Source organism: Macrosteles quadrilineatus, unplaced genomic scaffold (genome assembly GCF_028750875.1).
Source record: "Macrosteles quadrilineatus isolate MER2022 unplaced genomic scaffold, UCM_ALF_1.0 Scaffold_5__1_contigs__length_97177068, whole genome shotgun sequence".
NCBI lineage: Eukaryota > Metazoa > Arthropoda > Insecta > Hemiptera > Cicadellidae > Macrosteles > Macrosteles quadrilineatus.
In genome coordinates this window covers 44,527,811-44,555,474 of record NW_026542598.1, presented here as the reverse complement: position 1 = coordinate 44,555,474, position 27,664 = coordinate 44,527,811, and the positions used below count along the sequence as shown (strand labels likewise).

Below are 27,664 nucleotides of genomic sequence, written 5' to 3'. Positions count from 1 at the left end.
AAACCATTAATATAAAGTACATTGATAAGAAAAAAAAATGCAATAACGTAATATAGTTTTATTACAATACAATAAGTTTTTACAAAGATTAATCTATCTGTACATTGATATAACAGGATTAACGCAATACCGGTTGGCCTAATACATAAAATCTCACATTCTGTAATTCTAAGGAAAATAACAAGTAAATTACCTAAAAAAACACAGATTTTCCATATTCCTATTTAAAATTTTTTTTTAAATAGATCACGTTTTAGTTTTGGTTAGTTTAAGGAATAAGATGTTATAAACTTCTTCTAAAAGTAGTCGGATCTTTTTAAGTAATAGTACTTACTTGGACATTACTGATTTATTGGCCATTGATTCCGGGTAAATAACAAAACAACAAGCATCATGTATTACTTTAAAATATCATATATCTAACAAGCAAGGCATTGTCCAGCAATTTCTAATTCAAATTTTAATCTTATGGGAAAGAGAAATGTCTTTGCAAACATTTGTTAACAATGATTCAAATTAATATGTGTTTAACAATAAAACATAAATTGCTATATGATATAAAATACTGTATAATATAACAATTTTAAAAGCACAATTATCTCATAGAAAATGTGTTCAACTAAAATTATGAGACAGAAAGTTACAGACTTTCATTACCATTAGAACATTATAATCCTCGGGTTATAGACGCATGCAATGTTCTTCAACAGAAATAAAAGAGAACAAACATAATTTAAAGAAAATAAAATATACAGCTATAAATAGTAAAGAACTGGTTCCATACATTAATCCGTAATCACCAGTGGTGTAGTCTTAGTTTTCCAGTGGAGGAACGTTTACTCGTCTCCGTCCCATTAACCAATTCACTACTGGTGATTACTATAAAAATCTGTTCAACCCTAATTGCTTCTCGAATTTCCATGCAAAAATGATCTTATGTATATACAATTAAAAATATATAATTTAAAAATCAATACTCAGATCTGTTTAATACATTTAGCACAATAAACAATAAGTATAACTTAGTTTAAATACGTATAAAATATTAAAACATTTAAATAAGTTCTTGAAGAACAAAATAGTTTTTAACTCTCGCGGTTCGTAAACCTACTTCCTCAGACATTTATTATAGTTTGTGATGATTTATAACACCAGTCCCTCGTAGTTAACTCCTTCTGACTCCGGGCTCTCGATGCGGTTACGAAGATGCTCGATAGTGTTGGAGAAATGCTTACTGATTTGTTCTGTCTCCTCGTTAGACTCGAGGTTAGGCAGTTCCTCCCTGATCTTGATGACAACTTGATTCAGCATTGCCACAGTTATCTGGAAATTAAACTATTTGAACAAGCTGTTGCGCAAAGAATATCTAAAATGTATTTTAGATTGTAAAAATAGGACTCGAGATACTTCATTGAAGTGGATCTGCATGTTATTAACTAGAAGAGGTTAAAAAAAACCTGGGCCATTCACTCAATTTACAACCAATTTTCAAGCAAAATACACCAAACAAACAAGTGTCTGATTTTGTGCTCCCCCCCCCCCCCTCAACTATTAAGTAAGTGTGCATGCATCTGGAAGTGGAAAACTGGATTTAACATTCAATTTTTTTGATTCTTTGCAGTAATTTTGTTATAATGTTTGTTTAAATCATATGAGAGCAAAGGTGTGATTTTAACAACTTCATAAGCAACATACCTGATCATTGCCCTTCTCGTAGAAGTACAAGTAGTGGTTCAATAACTCTACAAACAGTTGAGTCTGGACTGACATGTCCATACATTGGCTGGCGATTCGCACTCCCTTTTTTAGACATTCTACAACCCTCTTGCCTTCGTGCAGCTGAAAAAATCATACAATTAGTAATAGGTTGTACTTAACAAATAAGTAAAGTGGACAAGAGTAGCAATGAGTTGTTTTGGTTGAGTTATACTTGCATAGATTGTAAGTGGAAGATTTGTTCTGTTACTTTTGTGTCTGATATAAAATAAACGCTGCTAAGCTTTCACAATAAACTTGAAACAGAGATATTTAAACACTAACCTCTTCACCGGAGTTGGTTTTCCCTGACCAGAACAGATGGCAGCAGGTGGCAACGCCGCGACACTGGTCTGGCTTCTTGAGCAGTTTGCTGGCAGCGAGCGCACACTGAGTGCGGACTGGCTCTGCGTTCTCCTCACCGAAGCACGTCATGCGCTCAAACGATGCAACAATCAGTGTGATGGCCGCCAGCTGGCTCTTGCTGTCTGAGATCTCATCCTCGTACAGGGAGAACGCCTGTGGATGCAACGTGGCATAATGTTTAGTTTATGGAGAAGGACTGTCTAAAAATTAGATAAATGCATTATATAATTCTGCGGATTCCAGGACATTTAGAACCAAACTCAAATATAGGGGACTTTTCCATGAGGTTGGAGATATCAGGGAGGTGTAACTAGTTTTTATAAGTTATCTATGGACATTTTGTGAATTACCTGTGAGAGGAACTCGTAAGCCAAACTCTCGTGGTTCTCAAACTTGATCTGTCCAATGGCTAGAGCTCCGTGGAGGAACAGTCTCAGGGGAAGTTCTGCCAACTCTGCCTTGCACAGCGCACTGATCGTCTGGTGGCAGAACTGGAATATCTTGGTGCACTTCTTCTGCCAGTTCTCATCCTACGACGTAAACTTTGATTACAGCAGAACAATGAAGGTTTCTAGCAGAATTTCTCTAAGATTCCTATTACATTGAAATTTTACATTGACCCACCAACGAGAACTACAGCAGTTGGTTTTATCTACTCATTTCCACTTTTATGATAATCAAATAAAATTTAAAACAGCCGCCAGTTAAAAACATGATTCTGCACACTATTGCACATTTTGTGACATTTTAGTAATTTAAGCTATTGCTATTTTTTATTATCTTTGCAACTACCTGTTTCATGCTCTGGTGAAAACATCTAACATTATTTATCCTAACTAAGGGCTAACTAATGGCACAAGAACCCTTTCTCACTATCGTAGCTCTTGTTTTTTTTTACAGTTCAATTTTAAGGAGCTAATTTTTAAATTAACCGTACATATTCAGGTTAGTAGAAGAGTGGTTAGGAATGATTGCTGTCTTTCTTGCATTATTGTCCTTACATGCCATCCATAGATTGTGTCATGGTTATAAGGGGCATAGTTCTTATAACCAATGACAAGATCTATACCCCTTATAACCAATGACACGATCTATACCCCTTATAACCAATGACACGATCTATACCCCTTATAACCAATGTCACAATCTATACCCCTTATAACCAATGACAAGATCTATACCCCTTATAACCAATGTCACAATCTATACCCCTTAATACCAATGACAAGATCTATACCCCTTATAACCAATGACACGATCTATACCCCTTATTACCAATGACACTGATCTTTACCCCTTATAACCAATGTCACGATCTATACCCCTTATAACCAATGACAAGATCTATACCCCTTATAACCAATGACAAGATCTATACCCCTTATAACCAATGTCACAATCTATACCCCTTATAACCAATGAGTACTCATCATCAAGTAACTAAGTAATTCTGACGACAAAACAAATGTTACCTCGTTGCTCATCGCACTGTACTTGAACGCCAGTTGGTAAGCCTGGAACACCAGAGGTGGCAACGTATGTCGGATGCGCCGACCTCCACTTCCTAGGTGCTTCCTGGCTGTACTGAGGATGAGATACTGTTGGTCTGGCACTTCGGACTTTAGGTGGTGGATAAACCTGTCAATCATGACATTTAGATTAAGTTTTATTAACTGCATTGATAATCAGGATCAACTATTTGACTGTTTGTGACTTAAATTGAATTTTATCCTATCCTTGATGTTCTAGGACGCAAGGCTCTAGCTTGGAACCGTTTTACAAAATACTTCTAGGCCAAGAGGGTTGTGGCAGAATCACACAGTCATCGGTGTTTGGCAGGAAATCGACCCAGGACCAAAACCCCACCCTCTACCACTTGAACTGAATTAAATAACTACAAAATGTTAACTAGGCTTTAATTTTTTTTTTTTTTTTGACGTCTTTAAGGCTAAATTTAATGGAGGAACATAAGTTCAAAATACAGTAGAATCCTTCTTGATTGGATCCTGTGTAAGACTGGAGCACTTACACCGCTTTGTTCGTAATTTTGTAAGAGTCACAACCTCTTTACCAAGCTCTATCTCGCTCCAGTCTGTGTAAGCAAATGTTATTCCTACATTCCTTTATCGTTTTGTATAGTACTGTACTTTACTTATTTTACACACACAATTTGTGACTTTGGAACACTAGCTATCCAATTTTAATTTTCAAAGTTTGAATTTTTACTAGCTCGGTAAAGGGTTAGCAATTTGTCCAAGAGGGAGTCATGGATAAAAAAAGTGAAATATATAACCATACATGCAAATCAATAAATACTAAATCATCCCATCAGCTTCCACCTTAACGGTTTGTCATTCATTTCTCATCAAAAGCTGATCAAAGAAAAAAACTTCTAAATTTAGACAGGATACTTTTTTTAATAAACTAACTTATTGTTATTAGTTCATTGTCAGTGATGCCAACCTACCTGCCCAGGAGTCCTTGCTCATCAGCAAAGTCCTCCGGATCTTCTTCCTCAATAGGCGGTTGGTCAGCCTGATCCTCCACAAGAGTGCTGATCATGGTAAGCACTGTGTCAACCTACAAAATAAATCTTGGATTTTAGTTATTTTTCATTACTTTTGCTTGTGATTTAGTGTAAGAAGATAGGCTTAACTATTTTTTTAAATTCAGTCAGACATGATTCCATCTACAAGGTCGGGATGATTTATTATGTAATGATGACCAACATAACCCAAGAATCCAGAACGTAAGATCTTCATACAATACAAACCAACTCACAAAAGAACATTTCAACTGCAAAACTACTTCTAAAAAAATTCCCAATAAATGGATTTCAAAAAGTATTAATGACCATAGGATTCAATGGCTCAATTTAGGTAAATAAACCATGTACAAAGACTGAAATACCGTGACAATTTAAAAAATGTACAGTATAATATGTTTATTACAACCTCACCCATAATGTAATTTAATTATAAGTCTTGCCAAAGTGTGGGTTTTAGCATTGAATGCGCCTCGTATTTATCATAGGTGGAATTGTTGTGGGCCTACAAAACATTAGGGATACAGGAAATCTCTTTTCTAAAAAAAATACAGTTTTTGTACAGGAAACACTATACTGATTACCAACTAGAAATTGTATTTGCTATCCAAGCAAAATGTATTCATAGGAGAATCAAAACATTAGCTTGCAAAGATAGATACAGAGGATACTCATTTACCGGCTCGTTTGGGACAAAAAAAGGGACGCGTTGCAGAAAGTCAACAGTCCCGGAAGGTCAAATAATTTATACCTGTGCCGCTAGGTCAAAAACTACAATGTTTGCAGTGTCTGTAGATCAAAAATCCCAGTAAGTCAAATAGTACAGTCCGGGCTAAAAACGTAGTCTATGTTAAAGCAATTGACTTATTGGGAATTTGACCTAATGCAACAGCAGTTTTAATATAACGAAATAAGATAAAATATAAGTTCAGTTTCGCTGAGTCAACAGTGCCGGAAGGTCAAAAGTATAATCTGTTAAAAAGAGCGATAGTCCTCTCGACGCATGACTTCAATAATTTCGTGTTTTGGTGTACTTAAAGTTGTGCTAAAATTTAGAAAATTGGCACAGAGCTTCTTGGTTAGTCCTACTCGATGACAGTTTTGTTGGAACTTTAATTATTTACCAATCTAATTAATAAAAATTGATATGTATGGTGAAATATTTTTAAATCGTGATTTCTAACATGAAAAAGTTAGCATGCGAGATTTTTTTTTGTTTTTGGGTTAGAGATGTTTTGTCTGTGGCAAAGTTGTAGCTAAAAGTGCGATGCGTAAAATATATTTTTTTAAAATTTTTTACAATAAGTGGTTCAATAGATAACTTGGGTTGAAGAGGACGGCAAATTTAGCATTTCGCAACGCATGGAAAGAACTACATCGTACGATGCGACTGCCGAGTGGACTTTTAATTTACAGTTCTAAGGGCAAGAAAAAGATGAATATACAGATTACCAGTACATTCATATTATATATAAAACATCTTTCTGTATTACCAGCTTACATTTTTCACTTATATTAATAAGAATACATCATAAACAGGGTGTTAAAAATAAGCGGAGAGATACTTTACCTAGTTAGTAATTCCTTGGGTCAAAATAAACAGAAAATGAAGGACAAGATTTTTTCCAAAATCGTTTCGTTAACCAGATATCCGCCATTTTGTATTTTTTACATACCGTATTTATCTTTACACTTTTTCAACCGATGTCTATGAAACTTGGTATGTATGTTAAGGTAGGAGAGACCCATGTTATAAAAAAAGATTCATCTCGATTCACCCTAAAATTTCTACATTTAACACTTAACTACAATATAATATACTTTACTACACCACAATATTTACGTATCACCATAAATCTTTAATAAAATAAAACGTTAACATTTTTAAAATTCAAAGTAAATCAATATAATCTTTCTTTTTTGAAAAATATAGTAAAAAAAATAAGGCGATGTTAAAATAACGACAGGCGAGTTTCGATCTGGGTGTTTACGGTTTGAACCTAGGAGGATTTAACATTAATTAACATTAATGTTTAATCCCCCTAGGTTTGAACTAATTGAGAGGAATACATGAAACCGAAGGGGGGAAGTAGCAAAAAGTGCACTAGTACTTACTAGTGTCCAATTACAATTTGATGGATTTAACCAAAACCTTTTCTATTTCACTTATTTTCAGCTGTTAAATTTCAAACGATACGTTTTAGCTACATCATTAACATTATTATCATCATCATCGTTTGAGTTTGGGTTTGCGGCAATGTATTTTTATGTATAAACCCTTTAATTTGATACCTACCAAACTTGACCTCTGCTGCTATTAATTGACTGTATGGACTATTAATTAACAGCTGTGTCTAAGGATTACGTCGGCCTTAAGTCACTAACAGGACAACAAGATCGCTCCACTCATCACACACTCATCTCCATTCATACTTGGCTTAAAATGCATACATTTGTATGGTCGCCATTTCAAAAACAAGTAAAATAGTATTACAATTATATAAGAACTTTGTCTTAGTCTTTGTGGTCCATCCCTCTTAAGGGATAAAAAAGTGATAATAACTTTTCAACCATAATGTATAACGCCAACACGAAATTTTTCCGTTGAACTCCTCCGCATTTCTTAGGCGATTTTGACCATTCATGTCTCATTAGAGAGAGCGTGTCACGTAAATTTGCAGACCAACCTTACATTTTTAAATCCCTTGGGCTCAGCCCCAGCGGCTCATGTTATGAACCCATGTTATGCCTATGAAGAACATATTGATTTATTTATATTAGGATCAGCCCAATTAATTGCTGTTATGCAATTCAAGGAAATAATGTAGGCTACATTATTAACATGTTACTGATTTGTTTGAAATACTATATTTACTATTTCAATTTGGGTTTGCTGGATAATTTAATCCATTTTACCAAACAATAAAAATTAATGGACAAAGTACTATATTTCATGAGCAATCATTGAAAGGACCGATTGAAGTCCTCATCAACCAAAAGAATGCCTACTAAAGCAAATAAAATTGAGACGAACATGTAATGCACAAAATCAGATGGTTCTTAAGTATGTGAAAAAATGTATCGCTATTCAAAAACAGACGGAAAACTTGTAAACATATTCGTGACAATGGGTGTAACCATGTTACATGGCTACATTATCAATGACAAACGTGGACAACCTTATACGAGTGTGAGTAAGTCCGAAAAACTCTAAAAAACAATAAGCAATAAATTGCAAGAACCGTTGCGCCGTTGCTTATATCATTGGGTATACACGTATCCACTGACGTGTATACTCAATGCTTACATCGAACTGTTATATGTACATCGTGAGTTGTTCCATTAGTTGTTCCATTTAGTTGTGTGTCCATTAGTATAATATTTTAGTTGACTCTTTTAAAGTCGGCGGAAATTGTGACTGTTATTACCCTTGAAATAATGTTTGTGTAGTACTTTGCAATCCTACCAATGCTTATAGAATCATACGATTACAATTTTCTGGTTAGAATATGTCGCATAGAGTGGTGACTACTGTATATTTTTGGTTTGCTTGTAAAACAAGATCAACAAAGATTTTCCATCGACTTAAACAATACGATACTCCCAAATTGTTCATTGCAATAACAAAATATCACACAGTTTGATGAATATTTGTGTGTAAACCACATACAGTACACCTGTATTCTATCTATTTTACCTTTTATTTTTCCAACACTTTATAGAAAATCACACATTACGTGATCGGTGAAGAAAGGCTGTATCCCATGTGTTTTATAGGTAAAGAAGACAAGGGCGGTCCTAGACATATATTTTGGGGGGGTCACCGGGGGCCTGGGGGGTATGGAATACCCCCCAAAAAGGAGGGGGGTCCTGGGGTTCCCCCCTGAAAAATATATAAATAAATAAATATAGGCTATACAGGGTGATCAACTCAAGGAGGCCACCATTGGGATATCGGAAACGGTAAGAATTAGAGAAAACTCAAAATGGAAGACATTCCTTTATTTTTTGTGGCAGTTAAAAATATGATTTTAGTTTTTTGAAATTCAGCCACCATTTTCCAAAATGGCGGCCAATTTTGAAATTTCTTATCGAACCCTATATTTTATCATGTTTTCGGATAGAATAGGCAATTTAAAAACTTTTTTATCCTTGAAATTGTTTTGATAAACCCACTCGTCTAGGAGTTACCGCCTATGGAAAAATGACTTCCGGTGTACATATTACATCATGTAGCTCCTAAACAAGTAAGTTTATAGCAAAAATGCGAGGAGTAAAAAAGTCTTACAATTGCATCCACATTCAAAAAAGACCATAAAATTCATAAAAAATATGAATTATATTATTTAAGAAATGGCAGCAAACTTGAAAAGTGGAAAACTTTTTATTTTATAGTCTTTAAGGAATGTAGATGCAATTCTAAGACTAATTTACTTTTTGCAATTTTGCTCTAAACTTACTCGTTTAGGAGCTACATGATGTAAAATGTACACCGGAAGTCATTTTCCCATAGGCTGTACTCCTAAACGAGTGGGTTAATCGAAAAGGGTCAAGGCTAAAAAAGTTTTGAAATTGCATATTCTATCCGAAAACATGATAAAAAAACTAAAATCATATTTTTAACTGACACAAAAAATAAAGGAATGTTCCCCATTTAATGTTTTCTCTAATTCTTACCGTTTCCGATTTCCCAATGGTGGCCTCCTTGAGTTGATCACCCTGTATATATGAATTTGAACGGATGATGTTTTTGGCCTCTAGGGAGCTCAAAACGAAAAATGAAATCGGTCCCGGGTCCAGGTGTTACCATAAGTACTACGGTAATAGCTTATTCCCTATATGGGAAATTCTCCAAAAACCTAATAGTTATAAGGTAAACGCACCAGTAGCTGACAGTATAAGAAACTATACGCACTTAATAATCCGTGGTTTTGAATAAATAGGAACTAAAGAGATATTACGGATTTCATGTGATTCTAAATTTAGTGTAGTTTTCAAATTTGTCATACAAAAAGGGGTTTTTAAATATATTTTATAAAATTTTTAAACTTAATTCAACCTTTGTACGTGTTCCAGTGGCTGACAGTGAAAAAAGTGCTTGTACCAGTAGCTGACTGTCAATTGTCCCAGTAGCTGACACTGGCACTATAAATGTACTAGCTGCTAAACCTAAGGGTATTATAATTTATAAGACGAATACAATCTAACTTAATAATTAAATTATAAAATAATGTAAAACGTTATTAAAAAAATTTATTTTACATATTTTAAAATAAAAAATATTTACATTAAAAAATATATACCTATATATTTTTTTGTTATTGTATAAATTTTTATACATATATTTTATATATATTTAAAAAAATATACATTTTTTAAGATAATTTGGCTTATAAATTAAAAAAGTAAAATCATTTTATAAAAATGTGAGATCACATAAATTATAAATAACATGCAAATGTCGATGGGTAAAACCAATTTAATATTGTGCAAGTAGCAAATATCCCCTGTCAGCTAGTGGAACTTGTATGGCTTTTGTGTACCAAAGCCTGACATTGATATAATTTTAAATCCAAAACCCCTAACCCCCCAATTTTTCATGAAATTGTCAACAAAGGTATAATTGATAAAAATAATGAGCCTAATCATTAATACTATTTAAGAAATTTAGCGAAATGACAAAAAACCAAACTTACTTTCTTAACAATTTCATTAAGGGAATCGACTAAATGTGATGTGTACAGACAGGGTCGCTTTCAAACCACCACCATTCCGCGAGTATGGGCTAAATTTCACTGATTTTTTTGTAAACAGATCAAGGATAAACATATGTTCTTCTAACAATGCAATCATGTGTAAATATTTTTAAGAGACCACATTATAATGTTAAGAAACTCAAACTGTCAGCTTCTGGAGCACTGTCAGCTACTGGTGCATTTACCTTAATTCAACCAGCTGTTAGTTAAAACAAATTATATGGGACTAAAACAAATCGATGATTACAAAGATTCCTTTAAAAAATAATTTGAACATCCTTTTATTTTACTATGCATATTTAATTAATCTGCCATCCTCATACCTAAGAATTGAATGTATCAATGGTCAGCATTACACATAGTATAAATAAGTCAACTCTAATTATATCTTTAAATTTGTTTCCAAATGCTGAATTTGTGTCACAGATGCTGAATGTTTACAGCTGTTATGTTAAGCAAATTATATTGTACTAAAAGCTGGCTTAGAAGGTTAGCGTCGGCTGCTAGACTTTTTAAAAATAAAACTTAATTTCTAAAAAACTGGGACCCTTAATTATAATTATGGCTTTGACATTCCCTAGTTCTCAAAATTATCTTTCTTTCAACACAAAACTAATGAAAATCCATCGTCTGGTTGATTCAGAATCGTGAAAAAATCCCATTTACGTTTTAATAATATATATGATAGTTTGGACAGGTTTCAACCCTTCCGAGGCGTAATACATTTACACAGTTTATATGTAGACTACATTATAACTCATAAAATAGTTCTACAATTAAATGGATCTCCTTTTACAAACGTATATAATAACCAGAAATTTTCAGATCGTCCTTGCGTGTATTTTATGCCACAAATTTTGACGAAAGGCTTTTCATTACATAAACTATACCTATTTACAGTGTTGACCAAACAGTTGGCAAGAAGCATTAATAGATAAGCTATGTACCAAATATGATAATTTTAGCTCTATTCTAATTATGACAAAACACGAAGTAACTAAAAGCGAGTTTTGTTGGTGTAGTAAGCGTTGCAGGAGGTCTACTTTACACTGAATCGAATCGACGTTTTGTTTTATTGCTTTTGATCTTCCGGCACTGTTGACTCAGCGAAACTGAACTTGTATTTTACCTTATTTCGTTATATTAAAACTGCTGTTGCATTAGGTCAAATTCCCAATAAGTCAATTGCTTTAACATAGACTACGTTTTTAGCTCGGGCTGTACTATTTGACTTACTGGAACTTTTGATCTACAGACACTGCAAACATTGTAGTTTTTGACCTAGCGGCACAGGTATAAATTATTTGATCTTCCGGGACTGTTGACTTTCAGCAACATTCCCCAAAAAAAGCATGTTATTGCAAAACTAGTGCTAATACCACTATTTTTTTAGCATAAAAGGAAATGTGTCTCTTAAGACACTGCCAATCTTTTAAATAAAATTTATAAAACTGTTTGGCCTTTAGACCAATGCCAGAATATTAGGCTACCTGCTCTGGTGTGTTGATATAGGTGTCACTGTTAAGTGCGTTGTTGATGAGGTAAACGGACAATGTCTTGCGGCCGTGGTAGTCGAAACATTGCAACAACGGAGTGTAGTGCTCCAATTGCAACACTGTCAACACGTTGTTGTACTGGTCGACTGGTAGACGGAGCAAGTGCATCATCTCCTTGCCAACACCACTGGAGTACACCACACTGTAACAGAGAGTAATGTAGTGGAGTGTAATACTCCGGTTTAAACTATGCAATTTATTTTGTCTAGTGTTATATCATAGATGCACATAATAACTAAAGTTGATGTAGAGGCCTTATTTAAAATAATTAAATTTTTTTGTTTTTTTTCTGTTTGAATATTTAACACAAAATCAGTAAAAATTATACTTTACTTAATCAATACATAAAATGAATATGAACACTGTAGGAGGATACTCACGTGGTCAGTCCCAGTCGCTGCAGAACAGTCACAGTAGACTGCAGCACTTTGTCCACATAGTCTAGTCTATCAGGGTAACACTTGAGTGCCAGGTTGACCAGGGAGACCTGCAGAGAGGCTATGTCTTCTGGTGGCATGTCCACACGAGACTACAACAACAACAGAACTGTGTTATACAGGGAGACCTGCAGAGAGGCTATGTCTTCTGGTGGCATGTCCACACGAGACTACAACAACAACAGAACTGTGTTATACAGGGAGACCTGCAGAGAGGCTATGTCTTCTGGTGGCATGTCCACACGAGACTACAACAACAACAGAACTGTGTTATACAGGGAGACCTGCAGAGAGGCTATGTCTTCTGGTGGCATGTCCACACGAGACTACAACAACAACAGAACTGTGTTATACAGGGAGACCTGCAGAGAGGCTATGTCTTCTGGTGGCATGTCCACACGAGACTACAACAACAACAGAACTGTGTTATACAGGGAGACCTGCAGAGAGGCTATGTCTTCTGGTGGCATGTTCACACGAGACTACAACAACAACAGAACTGTGTTATACAGGGAGACCTGCAGAGAGGCTATGTCTTCTGGTGGCATGTCCACACCAGACTACAACAATAGCAGAACTGTGTTATACAGGTAGACCTGGGATTCGCGCAGGAAGGCTATTTTATTATATCTGAGCAAGACTACACTAGTGCTGTTTGAAAGATATCAAAAACTCTTCATTACAAGCTTAAGTATTCAACCATCTAATTGCCTACTGAAAAGGTTTAGTTTTGAAATTACAATAACTAAGAGCAAGATGTAATTCTAGGCAATTCACACTTTGGTACATACATCATGTTTTTGACCTCTATTGTTTGTGACATTTTTCTCCAAAACCAACTACACACAGCTTAAGAGATCAATGTGACACTACGTCTCTTTGTTGCAAGAGTGCCAGGTTGCCCGTGAAATAGTTTGGTAGGTAATTTAAAAGACGTCATACATAAATAAATAGACAAACAAAACTCACATGTATGACACAACACAATGTATAAGGTATCAGTATGACCCACCTAGGTCTTATCAAATCGTCCCTTACCTCAATGATGGATGCGACTTGATCCGAGAAGATATCAAAGAGTTTTGATATCTCCTGCTCCATGTCAGGAGTGAGCACCTCGGAACGTTGAGAGAACGTGGCGAGCCGATCGATCAGCGAGATGACAACGTTCTTGACATTCACTCCGGCCTGTAGCTCAGCACACGACTTGAGGAATGCGTTCAGTGTGGCCAGGTGGAACTCGTCAGGAAATACCTGTGTGACAACAAAATGAAGTCATAAATTCATGACAAAAGGAAGATTCAGAACTAAAACTGCAAGGTTCTTAATAGGCTCAGATTGCCTAGTTGATAAATTGGGTAACATAGCTAAAGAAACCTCCTCCTACATGTTGGGTTCTAAGAAACAATAACTCATAAATTTTGTTACCAAGGTTAACTTCATTTTTAATCATGAGTATGACCAAAACAATTTGCATAAAGCATTAAATAATATACTTGTTATTGATACAAATTTAGTAGTGTTATCAAACAACTTAACTTCTTACAAAGTACTTTTATAGGTTCTACGCAATTCAGTCAGACAGTGATTACTAAGATTTGTATTACAAGCTGAATATGAATGCAAGGATGAGTGTAGAATGGAGTGAGATACATGTAGCTTTGTTACTGACTAAGACCAGCTGTTTGATCAAGGACAGCTGGGTCCATCACAGTGTGTTAAAATAATGAATTTCTTGACTTACCTGTATTATACACTCCATGAGGTATTCTTGAGCAATGGCATCTCTACAGCTGACCACTTGTTCCAAGATACCAGGTAACACCATCTGAAACATTAGTGCCAGTAAATACAACGTTCCTACATAATATAAATACAATATCTAATACAAAATATCATTAGACATTTTAAAAGTAGTACAAAAATAAATTGTTTGACTGCACCAAAACTAAAAATCAACCATTTTAAGCTCAAAAGATTGAAGAATCAGTAATTAATAAAAACATAACAACCTTCAATTTCTCTAAGCTCCATAACGCTATACCATGCTGCTGTGTCTTGTGGCTTGGTAAGTGTTTTAAGAATGAGAGCTTTCATACTATGCGGCGGGCTGGATTCACGGTGACGCAGCTACAATCTGCAGAAATGTTCACCGAATATATAGCAGAAATAGGAGCTTTTATACCCCACGCAAACTAGCGACCTGTGGTGCACAGCAGAGTAAAAGAGCCTCAACAACACGGCAGATTCCTTATTACTCTGCCAGTTCTTTGTATCCAAGATGGCATTTATTTTATTTTGTGAGGTCCGGGTAAATATACCTCAACTGTCTGACTAATGACAATTATACCTTTTCATGACACTTAACGTAAAATTAATTACCTTGCGGTACTTGTCCAGGTTGATGGACTCGAGTTGCGAGAGCCTCACTAGGTTCGTACCCACAAGTATCCTCAGTTCCTCTCTCTCTCGCTCCCGTCTCTCTTTGTCCCGTGAATGACCTTGATGCTGCATCCGAACCCACAGTTTGTTCATCTCCGCAAAGTTCATCAGCACAAAGTCGATGGAGTCCCTAACCTGTAGCAAGAACTTGCCAAGAAGTACATATATTTATCAAAATAGGAAATGTGATTTTAAATAAAGTAAGTCCGGCAAACTCAGCACATAGTTACATGGCAGTCAAAATTTATCATCTAACTCATTTTAAAGATAAAATTAACTGATAAGAAGAGTGTTACTGATTATGTGTCCGTTTTAATTTTTCCCCTTCTACCCAATAACCAAGCATTTCTCAAACTCGGCTTCCAGTCCGTATCACACCAAGATTGTGGGTCTTACACTTTCAAAAAAATTTAATCAAAATGGAAAAATTATTTTGAAGTATGACGTGTACCGTACTCTAAAGAACAAACTACTAAAAATTTTAATATTGACAAGGTTAAAGGTTTTCTACCATAACAAAAGAATGCAGGCTTGAGCACTAGTACTGCTGTAGACAAAATATTATGATCTAGTTAAATTCAACTTACTTTGCAACAAACCACTTAAGCGTTTGCATGGAATCCGATAAATTAAACTAATGATGTTTCACTTTCAACTAGGCCTAGTACTAATTGTATTGACGTTAAATTAAACCAAAATTACCTCGTCATGTCCACCAATACAATAACAACACTGTCCCATCATTTTACGAGCTTAAGGCAATTAACACACGGTTTTGCACTCACCAAACGTATAAATAAAAATACATATTTATATGACTAATCATACAGTAGTCTGTTCATACTAATAATGTCTCAGACTTGTGTATGAACTAAGTTATGTTTTGCTGATGTGCATTTCAGAAAAATGATCTTAAGTCTGATGTCATCGATGGCTCATTTGACATAACAGCTAACACAATGTTGCAGACATAAGAAATAAAGTATTCACAAGATAATTTTGTTTCTAACCAGATCAATAAATAAATGTTAGAAAAATTGAATGGCTTCAGAAACATTGGAAATATTTTGAATTTTGTTATAAACAGTCAAATAGAGTTACTCATTAGTAAAATCTGAAATATTCAGAGAAATTTGTAAAACCTCACTAATATCTACGGGCTTAAATTCAACTACAGTAGACTCCCGATTATCCACGAGTAGATTAAACACAATTGCCAAACAATAAGAATAAAAAATATACCAAGCAAGTTATTATACAGTGACGGCCAGTGATATTTAGCGTGAGGAGGTCCATCATGGCACAGGGAGGCTATAGAGTTGCCATTGTTTACTTCACCAATTACAACCAATGGATTGTTATTGTTATATTTTTGTTTGTTTTAATAGTATGGAGTCTACTGTATAAGATTGGCTGGAGCTGGTCTACTCAGATGGAGTGTTTACTTCAGTATTCTAAAGTCAATGTCAGTAATCTACGTTGACACGTAGTTAATTAAAGGTAAAATAACTCATAAAACAAAGACAATATTCTTCGAAGGTTACCTGAAATATTGGGGATATTCCGCTTTAAGCCTAGAAAACTAGATGGAATATTCTACGTCCTAGGTACTTGTCCAACATTCTGGGAAAATTCCATGTTTTGTTCTCAGAATATTTCCAGAAAATTTCAAAATAATTCAAGAATATTTCTCTTGTGTTATTTTGTGACTATTCTCAGAATGTTGCTGGTCAAAGAATAAGGTCTCTTATTATTTCAAGGGGTTACTGAGGATGTTTATAATAATTTCTGAATGTTCTGTTCCAAGCTAAAAATGTTTGAGTATAATTGGTAGGAAGGTAACAATTATGTATCAAATCTGACTCACGGTTCCCTCGGCGTCGTCCCCCGTCGTGTCAGGGTTGTCAGGCAGAACGTTGCGCGTGCACTGCAATAAGTAGTTACGCAGAAACAGTCCTCGCAACGGATGCTGCACGCCTCGACACATCTCCACCAAGTCTTTCAGCAGATCTCGCTTTAGACTGGTGTTGGTCTTGATATAAACCAGGCCAACAGTAATCAACAGGTAGCTGAAATCAGAAAAATACGTACATGTAATGAAATGAAATTATCTATGTACATACTCAAATACAATCAGAGTTTTCTCTAAAACATCCCTTTTCTGTCCTTCCTACTTAACTAGATTTTACGATTTATGTGTCATTTTAATGCTTACGGTCTAGTGCACCTGCGAATGGTAATTAAAAAGGTCATTTTCCTACAGTCACCCGACAAAGTTGGCTTCCCTGTACTGTTTATAGTACAGAAAGCTGCTAATTGCTGCATATTTATACTTTGCCGCACGGTTTATACTTTGCCGCACGGTTTATACTTTGCCGCACATCAGGATTCCAACCAAACAACACAAAACAGCGTGGTTTTATTATGCACGTAATCCGTGTACGCTTGGAAATAGGTTGGCAACACTTAAAGATAATAATACTATGAACAGCTGATTGACTATTATAACTACGATTTAACCTGTCATTTCGTGTTTATAGTTTTGGTATTTCTGAACTTTCTGGACTTTTCTTTTAAACGTTTTTAAAACATTCCTACGGTCTTAATAAACAAGAAAATACCTTTAAAGCATTTTTTTTAGGCGCGGAAACCACTTCAAATTACAAAAACATACGGAACTATATTCTCAAAAGACGGAGCACATTTCTTGCCGAGGAAAAATAGCGGAGTGATACGGACCACGGGTACTACTTTCTCCAGGGCACCATTTGTGTAATTGGCTAGCTGAACCTAAAAACGTGTTGTATAGTGTTTGAAAAACTAATTATTTATGTTTTATAGTGACTGTAGGAAAAATATAATGTGTAACACGAGTGAAAAAGGCCTTTGCTGCACTCGAGATCATTCCGCACTCGCCTGCGGCTCGTGCGTAAACATTGCTCTCGTGTGCAGCAAAGTGCCACTTTCACCACTAGTTACACAAATAACTATTTCTTTTAGGGATTCACTCCCCATCACTTTCATTTCATTTCTAAAGTCTTTTATCAAAGATCCAGTTATGCAGCCCAACCTTCTATATAAAGATTTTATATGTGAGTTGTAATTTAATAACAGCTGATACTTCAATTGAATGTTTAACCACAGTCAGATGTTAGCAAGAGACGAAACAGTTTTTGAAAATGGGTTTGAAATGGCCTACACTACTTTTAGTAATTATTGTAACCTACATAGGCAAATCACTTTTTTATAGCATAGATCTACAACCAACAAATTTAATTTATTGTAAATTATTAGTTTTATTCACCTAATAATTGTCTTAAACAAACGTACAGTAGACTCCCTCTTATCCGGACTCCTCGGGACCAAGACCAGTCCGGATAACGGGTTTTCCGGTTAAAGGAATGTCCCCAAAAACTCGTTAAAACGGACTGTTTGCTGTGTTATTCGACTTATATTTAGGAGAGCATTGTATTTAGACACGTGATCACTGGTCTCAAATCTTTTTTTTTCTTATTCTAAGCTCTTAAGGCTCAAGGTTTGGTTAATTGTTCCACGCAGCCTGTTCGATTTCTAATGTTAACTATAACTCACTGAATCCTTCTGTGGTTGTCTCTCAAATCTTTCCCAAGAGAACAGTCGTTTCAGTACTGCCTGCTTCCTACCGATCTAGTCCGGTTAAACTAATGTGCTGATCAAAATTGTCCGGTTAAATCTGATGTCCGGTTAAAAGGTGTCCAGGTAAGAGGGAGTCAGCTGTACTTAATCTTTGAAGTGGAAAAGGGTATTGGATTATGTGTCTCGCTAACAAGGTTTGAACTATATAAAAGTAAGCAATTTGTGTAAGGACCCTTCATTAAATATTGGTTAACTACTTGCACTGCCCTTATGGTGTCGAGACTACAACTTTTAAATGGACCAATATGGTAAACTATAATATAAAATATATGGATAATATAAAACAAAATTATTATTACTTTATCAGTTTTTCCTCAACGTTAAAGTTTGAAAGCAAAGTAAACTCACAGCCTAGGGACAATGTTGCCAGCGTACTGAACTAGTTCGTACAGATCTGCGACTTTCCGTCCTTTCTGGAACTCGTCCAGGAGGTACAGTTCCAGATGCCTCAGTTCATCAGTGATTGCCATGTCTAAACATTGAATAAGGTGAAAAATAGGTAAAATAAGTTCACTATATATAGCTTAAACGGGTTTTCAGAGCCCATTATGTCATTATGTCCTTCTGTAAAAAAAGGACAGCAATATTGATGTCTGACTAGCTAGTTTCTGCTATTTTGTGTGAGGTTTTGTCAGCAGCAATTATACTTTGTACTATTTTGAAAATAAAAGCTCTTAACATAAATAACAGATAAATTAATTATCTAATAAATATACTGAAACTTGTATATATACCGGTAGTCCAGTTTCAAACAAACAAGTTCACTTGTATTTTATTGGCTCAGTAAACAACAAACCAAAAAGCACAGAGACCATAAACAATACCATCATACTGGAAGAGCACTTAATAATTTTAATTTTAAAATAGCTGCCAATATATAACAGAAATGGCATATAGGCCTAGTTGCTAGTACTCTGGTAACAACCCTGGGAACAAAAATGTACTAACTGCCACCCCTCAAATTAACAGTTAACAGTTAACACACTCAGTAACGTTTCCGAGTCTGCTACCAGCCCCGCATTGTGCCGGACTAAATCAGTATTATTGTGTGCGTTATCTTAATGTCTGTGTAAGTTATTCGTATCATTTTAATGATTTTTGGGTTGTTTGTGTTGTCTTTGCTTTAACACTATTCGTGCGGTCGACATGTTTGAACATAAAAGTTGCATTTATTTCAATGTTAAGCAATTGCGGGAATTCCCGTCATCAGCACCCAACGTGTTAATAGTGTTTTTGATGAGTTGCAAATATTAATCATTGAACTAAGCTTTGACGGAGGTATGTAAAACCTATTGTCTTAACAATATAGTCCAGTGGCCAAAAACATGAATTTTGACTAAAAAGGTTATCCAGCCTAGCCTCTGTGACGCGTGAACGAGACTTTACAATTGTTCTTATTCAAGGCTACTCAAAAAACTCCTCAGAAAACTACTCAGAAAGGGATGACTACCATCTATAGTTTAGACATTTGCCACCAAAGGATACAAAGCTCGTAGTAGCTCTTGGGAGACAGCAGAGAGGTGCGTAGTTCGCCCAGCATGGTGGAGGCGTGTTTGAGCCCGTCCATCAGTTTGCTCTTGTCCAGACATCTCTTCATCTGGAATGCCTGGACCTTCACTACGGCCAGGGCCTCCTCCAGTAACTTGTCTTGCTCCTCGACGGGCGACAGTTGCGGCGTCATCGCTCCCACTGTAAACAAACATGAAAATACAACAGTGGCATAACGTTGTTTTCGTTTTGAACCAGCTTTACTCTCGCTTCTCAATGTGGTGTGAACCGGGGTGGAAAAAGTACTCTAAAGCTACCACAACAAACAGTGAACACAAAAGCCCTTTTTACTCAACCAAAAGGAATTTTTATTTTATGTACTCAACACTGATTAAGAGCCTACAGAATTCCAATTCCCGATATTACACTATAGTCATATTATATTGGACTAGGCCTAGTAAAACTACTAATGAATGTATTTGTAGCTATTTATCAAAGCTTTTTTTAATACAAAATTGTTAAAGGATTAACAAAACCCATGATACTTAACATGGGTACAATTATTTACCTCTTAATATGCTATTGAATTTATGTGTGTGTTGCATCTTTCAAGACTTAAAACAAGATTAAATAATACAAAAATATTTTGTTTACCAGGATCACCTCTCAATATAGGTTATCTTAACGTTATCAGATAATCAGAGTTATTAACATTTTCAATTGCTGATACCTCTATCGCTATCTAGGATTTAGGATTTGATAGAGGAGTAAAAATTAAGTTGACTAAATATAATTGGATTATATTATCCCAGTGAAAATTTAACTGTGTACAAACATGGCTATTGGCTAACCAATGAGATTTTATGGTTATTTATTAAGGGTAACAGCTAGATAAGTATAAAATTAAAATCGGTATTAAAGAAAATAAACACAACTTAAGGTGGCAAAAATTAAAATTAAAAATACTTCGTCTCTGAAACACAATTAGCTACACCATATTATAAACTTCAAACGATAATTGTTTTTTATTACATTACCATCAGTGGAGTCATCATTTCGTACGTTTAAATAGTAAATGAACTGTGACATGACTATGCTGAGATCTCAACTGAAGGGGTACTGATAAGATACCAGAGGTTTGGAGGTCACCTAACATTCAAATGCTGAATCTCCATTGAAGATAATATCGAGGATGTAATTTACAATAATTTAACTCTAATCAAATGTATACAAGTTAGTTGCTATAAATTGAAAATGTATTAAAATAAAATAAAATCAAATAACATGTTATGTTAAATGCCAACAATGACTCTTTAGGCCTGTTAACAGATTGATTTGTTTATTGCCGTTTACACAAACAACAATGTTTGAGTCTTTCAGCTAATATTAGGCCTACAAACTATCACGTCAATATAGAAACTGTAATCATTGTTTAAATTTAATGGAAAAATTAATATTATTAAACTCGATGTTATAAATTATACAAATATATGACTATTATTTTAAGAGTACAAAACAAAAAAATTGTTACTTATTAAGTACATTATAGGCTACAGATCTTTTATTCACCCAGCCAACAATATTTGACTGACGTTTTCCAGCAATGTAACCACATTTTATGGAAATAAAAATTCTTGATTCTTGATTCTTGATTCAACCGAAGGCCTGACCAAATGATTTGGCCAGATAAAAAAAAGTGCTCTAAAACTTATTACGTAAACAGATTTAAAGCATTATCATTTGAAACCGAGAGTAATAGAGTTAAGTTTAGAAAAAAATCCTCAGCTATTATTTCTAGCCGATCACATCCTGTTAAAACTATGATTAAAAGTGACCGGTTCACGGATGTAAATGTTCTGATGGAAAAATCTTATGAGAAACTTGGCAGAGACAGTGAGTCAGAAGATTATATTTTTGGTTATTTAATGCTAAGGTTGCCAGACCAATCCTGAGGATAAATAGATGGATGCGATATATTTGCAATAGATTTTTAAGATATAGGTCAAAGTTCAAAAGTAATGATATTATGCCTAAGAGTTGTAACACCTTAGAAATGACAATGACTCGGATAAAATTATTCATAACAACAAATGAGGAAACCCGTTTCAGATTTAGCTTATTTTTTTATATTTACCCTATCAATTTAGACAATTTTATAAACATTGGGTATATTCAACAAGATCTACAATAGTAGTTTTTTAGCGAATTTCCCTATAGGGAAGTAGTTATTACCGTAGGTGGCACGATAAGACCTAGGCCCGGGACCGATTTGCTTTTTAATTTTGATGTCCCCAGAGGCCAAAAACACCATTCATTCAAATTTTTATATATGTATACTAGCTGACCCGGCGAACTTCGTATCGCCTAAGTTATAGGTTTCCCCTAAGACAGACCGATGGAAAGAAAGTACCGTTACGTTTAATTTTCAAGATGATCTCGTTCGCATCGCTCAATCACGTCCTGGTTGAAGTTCGTTCGCTACGCTCACTCACCTTTGGGTTGGAGCTCGTTCGCTACGCTCACTCACCTTTAGGTTGGAGCTCGTTCGCTGCGCTCACTTGCCTTCAGGTTAGCTCGTTCGCTACGCTCACTCGCCTCCAGTTTGAAGTTCGTTCGCTACGCTCACTCACATTTTGGTTGCAAATTAGCTGTTGTCATAAATTAATGTAAAAGAAATAATAGTGCTGCACCCTGTTGGTAATCCTTGTAACTTTAATGCTATTGAACATCATAGAACAGAACCAACTTGTTTAATTGAAACAGCTGTTAAGATTCATTAATTCCATTTCTCATAAGGTTAACATGGGAAACTCCAGAGCCACTGGGGCGGAGCCCTTTTAAGAATTTCGAAACGGGAAATAGTTTACGTCCGATTCGCATACCTACAGAATTTACACACCAAATTTCATAACGATCGGTGAAGTCGTTCCGGAGGAGTTTGCAGACAAACACTGTGACACGAGAATTTTATATATTAGATATATATAACTTAAGTCAGTCAAGTTCAGTAATTTTTGTCCGATTTTGATCAAATTTGGTTTAGGCTAAAGGTGTAAGGTGGGATAAACTTGAATGAGTTTGCGAACCAGCATGATCGGACCATGGGAACGGGGTTTTACGGGGATTTTATGGGGTAAAAAATGGGTTTTCTAATTTTTGACCCTCTACACACAAAATAACCCAATTTCTCTCTAGACCTTTTTAAAGAGCTTAAAAAACAAATAATTTTTAAGTTTTTCTGTATGGGGTATGTATTGGGTTTAGGCCTAAGTTATGTTATATGTTAGGTTAAGTTATCATAAATGTTAATAGAACTTTCCTCGTTTCGTTATGAATATAACGATACCAGATGAGTTTTACTTTCCCCCACCGAATACCTCAGATACAGGCAGTAACAGGTGATGACCTGACCTTGGCTTACTTGGAGGGGATTTGGCGTGCGGAAGTATGACTCATCTGGTATCGTTCGATTCATAACGAAACGAGGAAAGTCCTACTAACATATTTATGATAACCCAAACTAATTTAACCGCCGCAGCGCGCTGTATAGGGGTGGCCTCCGGGCTGCACTTTACTTAAGGTCCTACACTCATTCGAATGAAAATATCGATCGACATATGGATTATTTCATTCGATATATCGTTTGGTTAGTTAGGTAAGGTTAACCTAACCTAACTAACAAAACGATATATCGAATGAAATAATCCATATGTCGATCGATATTTTCATTCGAATGAGTGTAGGACCTAAAGTAAAGTTCAGCCGGCCTCCGGATAATATCAAAGTACCAATAAAATAAACAAACAACTTTATTAAGTTAATGTTGTTGTTGTTTAAATTTATGTCATAGGCCTATGGTAAAATTTAATTTAACTTAATGCCATTTTAATATCGATCCAAATCAAAATCTAGATTTAATCAAATAATATATACCTAGCAGGTTCTCTGCGGAACTGTACCCAGTAATAGAACTGATTTAACAGGCTGCAGTTAAAAGGAGAGTTAATGTAGAATAGGCCTAACTTGTAACTTAGGCTACGGTAATGTTTTTTATACATTCACTTCCATTTCTAGTTGACTCTGTTTCCAGAAACAGTAAACTTGCCTCGGATGTTTTTCAAGATAACCTTAATAGAATGAATAAGTCACTTGCTAAATTTCATAACAGGCTAGCGCTAAGTGCTCTAGTCACCTTGTTGTTATAACTTGAGTGCTAAACTTAAGCCAATTTTGATTTAACAAAAATTATTTTAATTCAAGTAGCTTAAGTTATATGTGATAAGACTCCTAGTCCTGTTCCTTTCACCCCTTCAATGGGATGTGTTGGTCTCAGTTTTCTTAGGCAAAAATATGGCAGAACCCTATTTGATGTACAGGGCTAGCCTACAATATTTTACATAGCCTAAGTTAACTTAGTGGTAAAATCATACTTTAAAAGATATCTTAACCAACTATATAAATAGGCCTACCAAAAAAACTAGTAAAGAAACAAAATTAATCAGGTCCCAACCTAATATCCAAATACGATATACTAGGATCAAGTGCCCTTCCCAAGGGGTTGTTTAGTTTTTTCAACAAGAAAATAATCTACTATGAATTTAATTTAAGAATAAGTAAGTAAATAAAAGGCCCACCTTCTTTAGGTTTTAAAATAAGCTAGGATGGTAAAATTATGCACTGTTACAATGATTATGAGCAAAATCTATTTGGTAACCACAAAAATGCCATAAACTAAACAGGACAAATAGACATTTCTCGCTGACTGTTGAGTGTAGATTTTTTTTCTGGTGAATGGTGGTATGACAGCAACAGCTTTGACAGCTAAGCTTCGAGTTTCTATGCTTCTATTCTAGATCCATAGAGGTTCTCGGAGCACCATGCTTTATAAATAAAGCTTTGATTATATATCTCCAACAAGTTTTGGAGATACATTGGGTTTTATGTTCTTCTGTTGCAGAAAATAGCAGTGAGAATTGTATGTAATGCCCAACACCGAGCCCATTGCAAACATCGATCTCGCTGTAGTAATAATAGAGATCGATGATTGCAAATTATTGTTCAAACTGTGTGGTGCAATGACATTGTTAATATTTACATTTTTCAGTGCCTAGTAGCATAGACTAACCAACACAAGTAGACAAGTAGACTCATCCCATTGTAAATTTTGAAGCACGTTTTTCGTGTCTAGTTCATGTACGTGACACATGGGCGCTAGTGTCGACGAAACTTTGTTTCTATTATTTTAGGGTTAATTTCTTGATTTGTGCTTTACTGTTTGGTTATATAACTAGGGGACGAGTTATTTTTTATGATTAGATCTTATTATTTGGCCAAACGAGGTTTTAAATGGCTGTAATAACGGGAAACAAATTGTAAACAAAACACGACCTCTACATAAACCGTACAGAACTAACAATAAAATTGTCTTCAGCTGTTCCATAAGGATGAGATGAAATCTACTAAGGGAGTATGATGGAGTATGTTTTATATATGCTAGTAGCAATCAAAGATAATGAGAGTGTATTTCTGACAAACAGCGACATTCATATGTATAATACAAGGAATAGAAATTCACATGAACAGATCTAGGTTAAGTTTGGTCTTGAATTGTTATCCTGTTTCAGCTGTTTCAGGTATGAAATTTTTCAATCACCTACCAACATCTGTAAAAAAAACCTGTGTAGAACCATAGACTAACCAACACAAAGGGAGTATGTTTTATCTATGGTAGAACCATAGATTAAACATACTCCCTTAGTATGTTTAATCTATGGTAGAACTAAGTTGGTAAAAACCATAAAATCATGGCCAAACCTTCTATATAGCTTGGATGAGTTTTATGAAGCAGATCTCTCTAGCATGATTAAAGAAACAAGTAATGTATAGCTTGGTGGTAAGATGTATGGTTTGCTGCTTTGCTTTGCAGATGCTGTTTGCTTTGAACTCTTGATTTTATTTTGTTTGCTTGCATGTTGCTTTTTTATTATTTGATGTTTGATTTGTGCATGTTGAATTGTAATGCTTGATATCACTTAGCCTATTGTACAGTTTGTATTTAATGGCCAATTAAAATTATTTATGATTTATTTAACAATTTTATTCTAAGAGCAGGTTTTTATCAAATGTTTGTGACTTTTCCCAATGATAAGAGGCACAGCCACTTGTATTAAAAATACCCCCGCGGCAGCAAAACCTGCCGACTAAGCGAATTTCCATTTGTCTGAATTAATTTTCAATTAAATATATTTAAATAACATTACGCAGTTTAACGAGTACCTAGGTTTGCTGCAACAAGGAAACTAATAAAGTGTTGTTTTTGTAGTAAAATACTGATAGCTTAGTATAAAATAAATAAATTTGCCAAGTTTGATCAAAATATACGGTATCCATAAACAAGCAAACTACATTTTACAATATTCTCCATAAGAATAACTTGGGAATTTTAAATTTACAATTTTTTAAATTTTCTCCGTTACCAATAACAGAACAAAAATACTTTTATATACTAAATTATTTGTTTTTTAAGCTCTTTAAAAAGGTCTAAAGAGAAATTGGGAAATTTTGTGTTTTGAGGGTCAAAAGTGAGAAAAAACCATTTTTACCCCATAAAACCCCCCATAAAGCCCCGTTCCCATGGTCTGATCATGCTGGTTCGCGAACTCATTCAAGTTTATCGCGCTTTACACCTTTAAACCAAATTTCATCAAAATGACAAAAATTAATTGCAGTTCACGGACGTATATATACATATATAAATAAATATATAGCCTATATATATATATAAAAATTTGAACGAGTGGTGTTTTTGGCCTCTGGGGACATCAAAATGAAAAAGTAAATCGGTCCCGGGTCTAGATCTTACCTTGCCACCTACGGTAATAGCTACTTCCCTATAGGGAAATTCGCTAATATCAAAACCCCACTAACCACTATTTCGGGACGGGTGATGAAATTCAAAATCATGTTAAAAAGTGGGTGATATCACCTCCACTTCCCCACCCATGTGCATGGGCCCGTGTGTACTGAAGGTTATTTGAAAATTTACACCCATGAAAAAATAAAAGTGATGGAATGTAAAATTCCAGTTAAATTAACGTCTAACATTTCTTGCCATAACTTTTTGAAGATTCTTTGTATCAAAGTTGGATTTTCAGCAGTATTTTCCTTTATTTATGAGCTCTAAAATTATGTGCTTCTTGATAGGGATTGGCATTTAATTTAAAAGTGTTTAGCCCCTTTTGTGGGTGGGGTGAATTTGAAAATACCACCAAAAAGTACTTTACATTACCCTAACTTGTATCGCAGCTTGTTTGAATGTATGCAGCCGTCCAAAAATTTACCAGGTGGAGGGAGTATTATGGGACACCCGGTATATATGAATTTGAACGGTTGGCCTCCGGGACCCCAAAACAATAAAGTAAATTGGTCCCGGGTCCAGGTCATATAGTTATATCATATCTAATTAATTAGTAGTATGGCAGTTTGTAATTCTATAGTTATTTTCCCCCATGCCAATGCCATAGCCAACAGATTTACTTGAGTAAGCAAATTAAAGTGCTTAGTAGTAGGTTATGTGTATTAAATGAGAAAAAGACACCAAAAAATAAATTTTTAAAAATTTAATTTTTAAATTTTTGTCAATTT

General features: G+C 35.0%; 1 protein-coding gene across 1 annotated transcript; it reads right to left on the bottom strand.

The window, feature by feature from the left end:
- Positions 1 to 49: 49 nt before the first annotated feature.
- LOC128994761 (vacuolar protein sorting-associated protein 35-like) lies at positions 50 to 24,782 on the bottom strand. Its single transcript, XM_054419523.1, has 15 exons — positions 24,655 to 24,782; positions 20,018 to 20,221; positions 18,881 to 19,004; positions 16,725 to 16,926; positions 14,798 to 14,992; positions 14,160 to 14,243; positions 13,454 to 13,669; positions 12,359 to 12,507; positions 11,913 to 12,120; positions 4,589 to 4,701; positions 3,594 to 3,759; positions 2,472 to 2,651; positions 2,041 to 2,274; positions 1,696 to 1,839; positions 50 to 1,323 (listed from the first exon to the last, which is right to left on the bottom strand). The coding sequence occupies exons 2-15, from the start codon at positions 20,211 to 20,213 to the stop codon at positions 1,144 to 1,146; spliced, it is 2,391 nt and encodes a 796-aa protein (XP_054275498.1). The 5' UTR covers positions 20,214 to 20,221; positions 24,655 to 24,782; the 3' UTR covers positions 50 to 1,143.
- Positions 24,783 to 27,664: the final 2,882 nt, after the last annotated feature.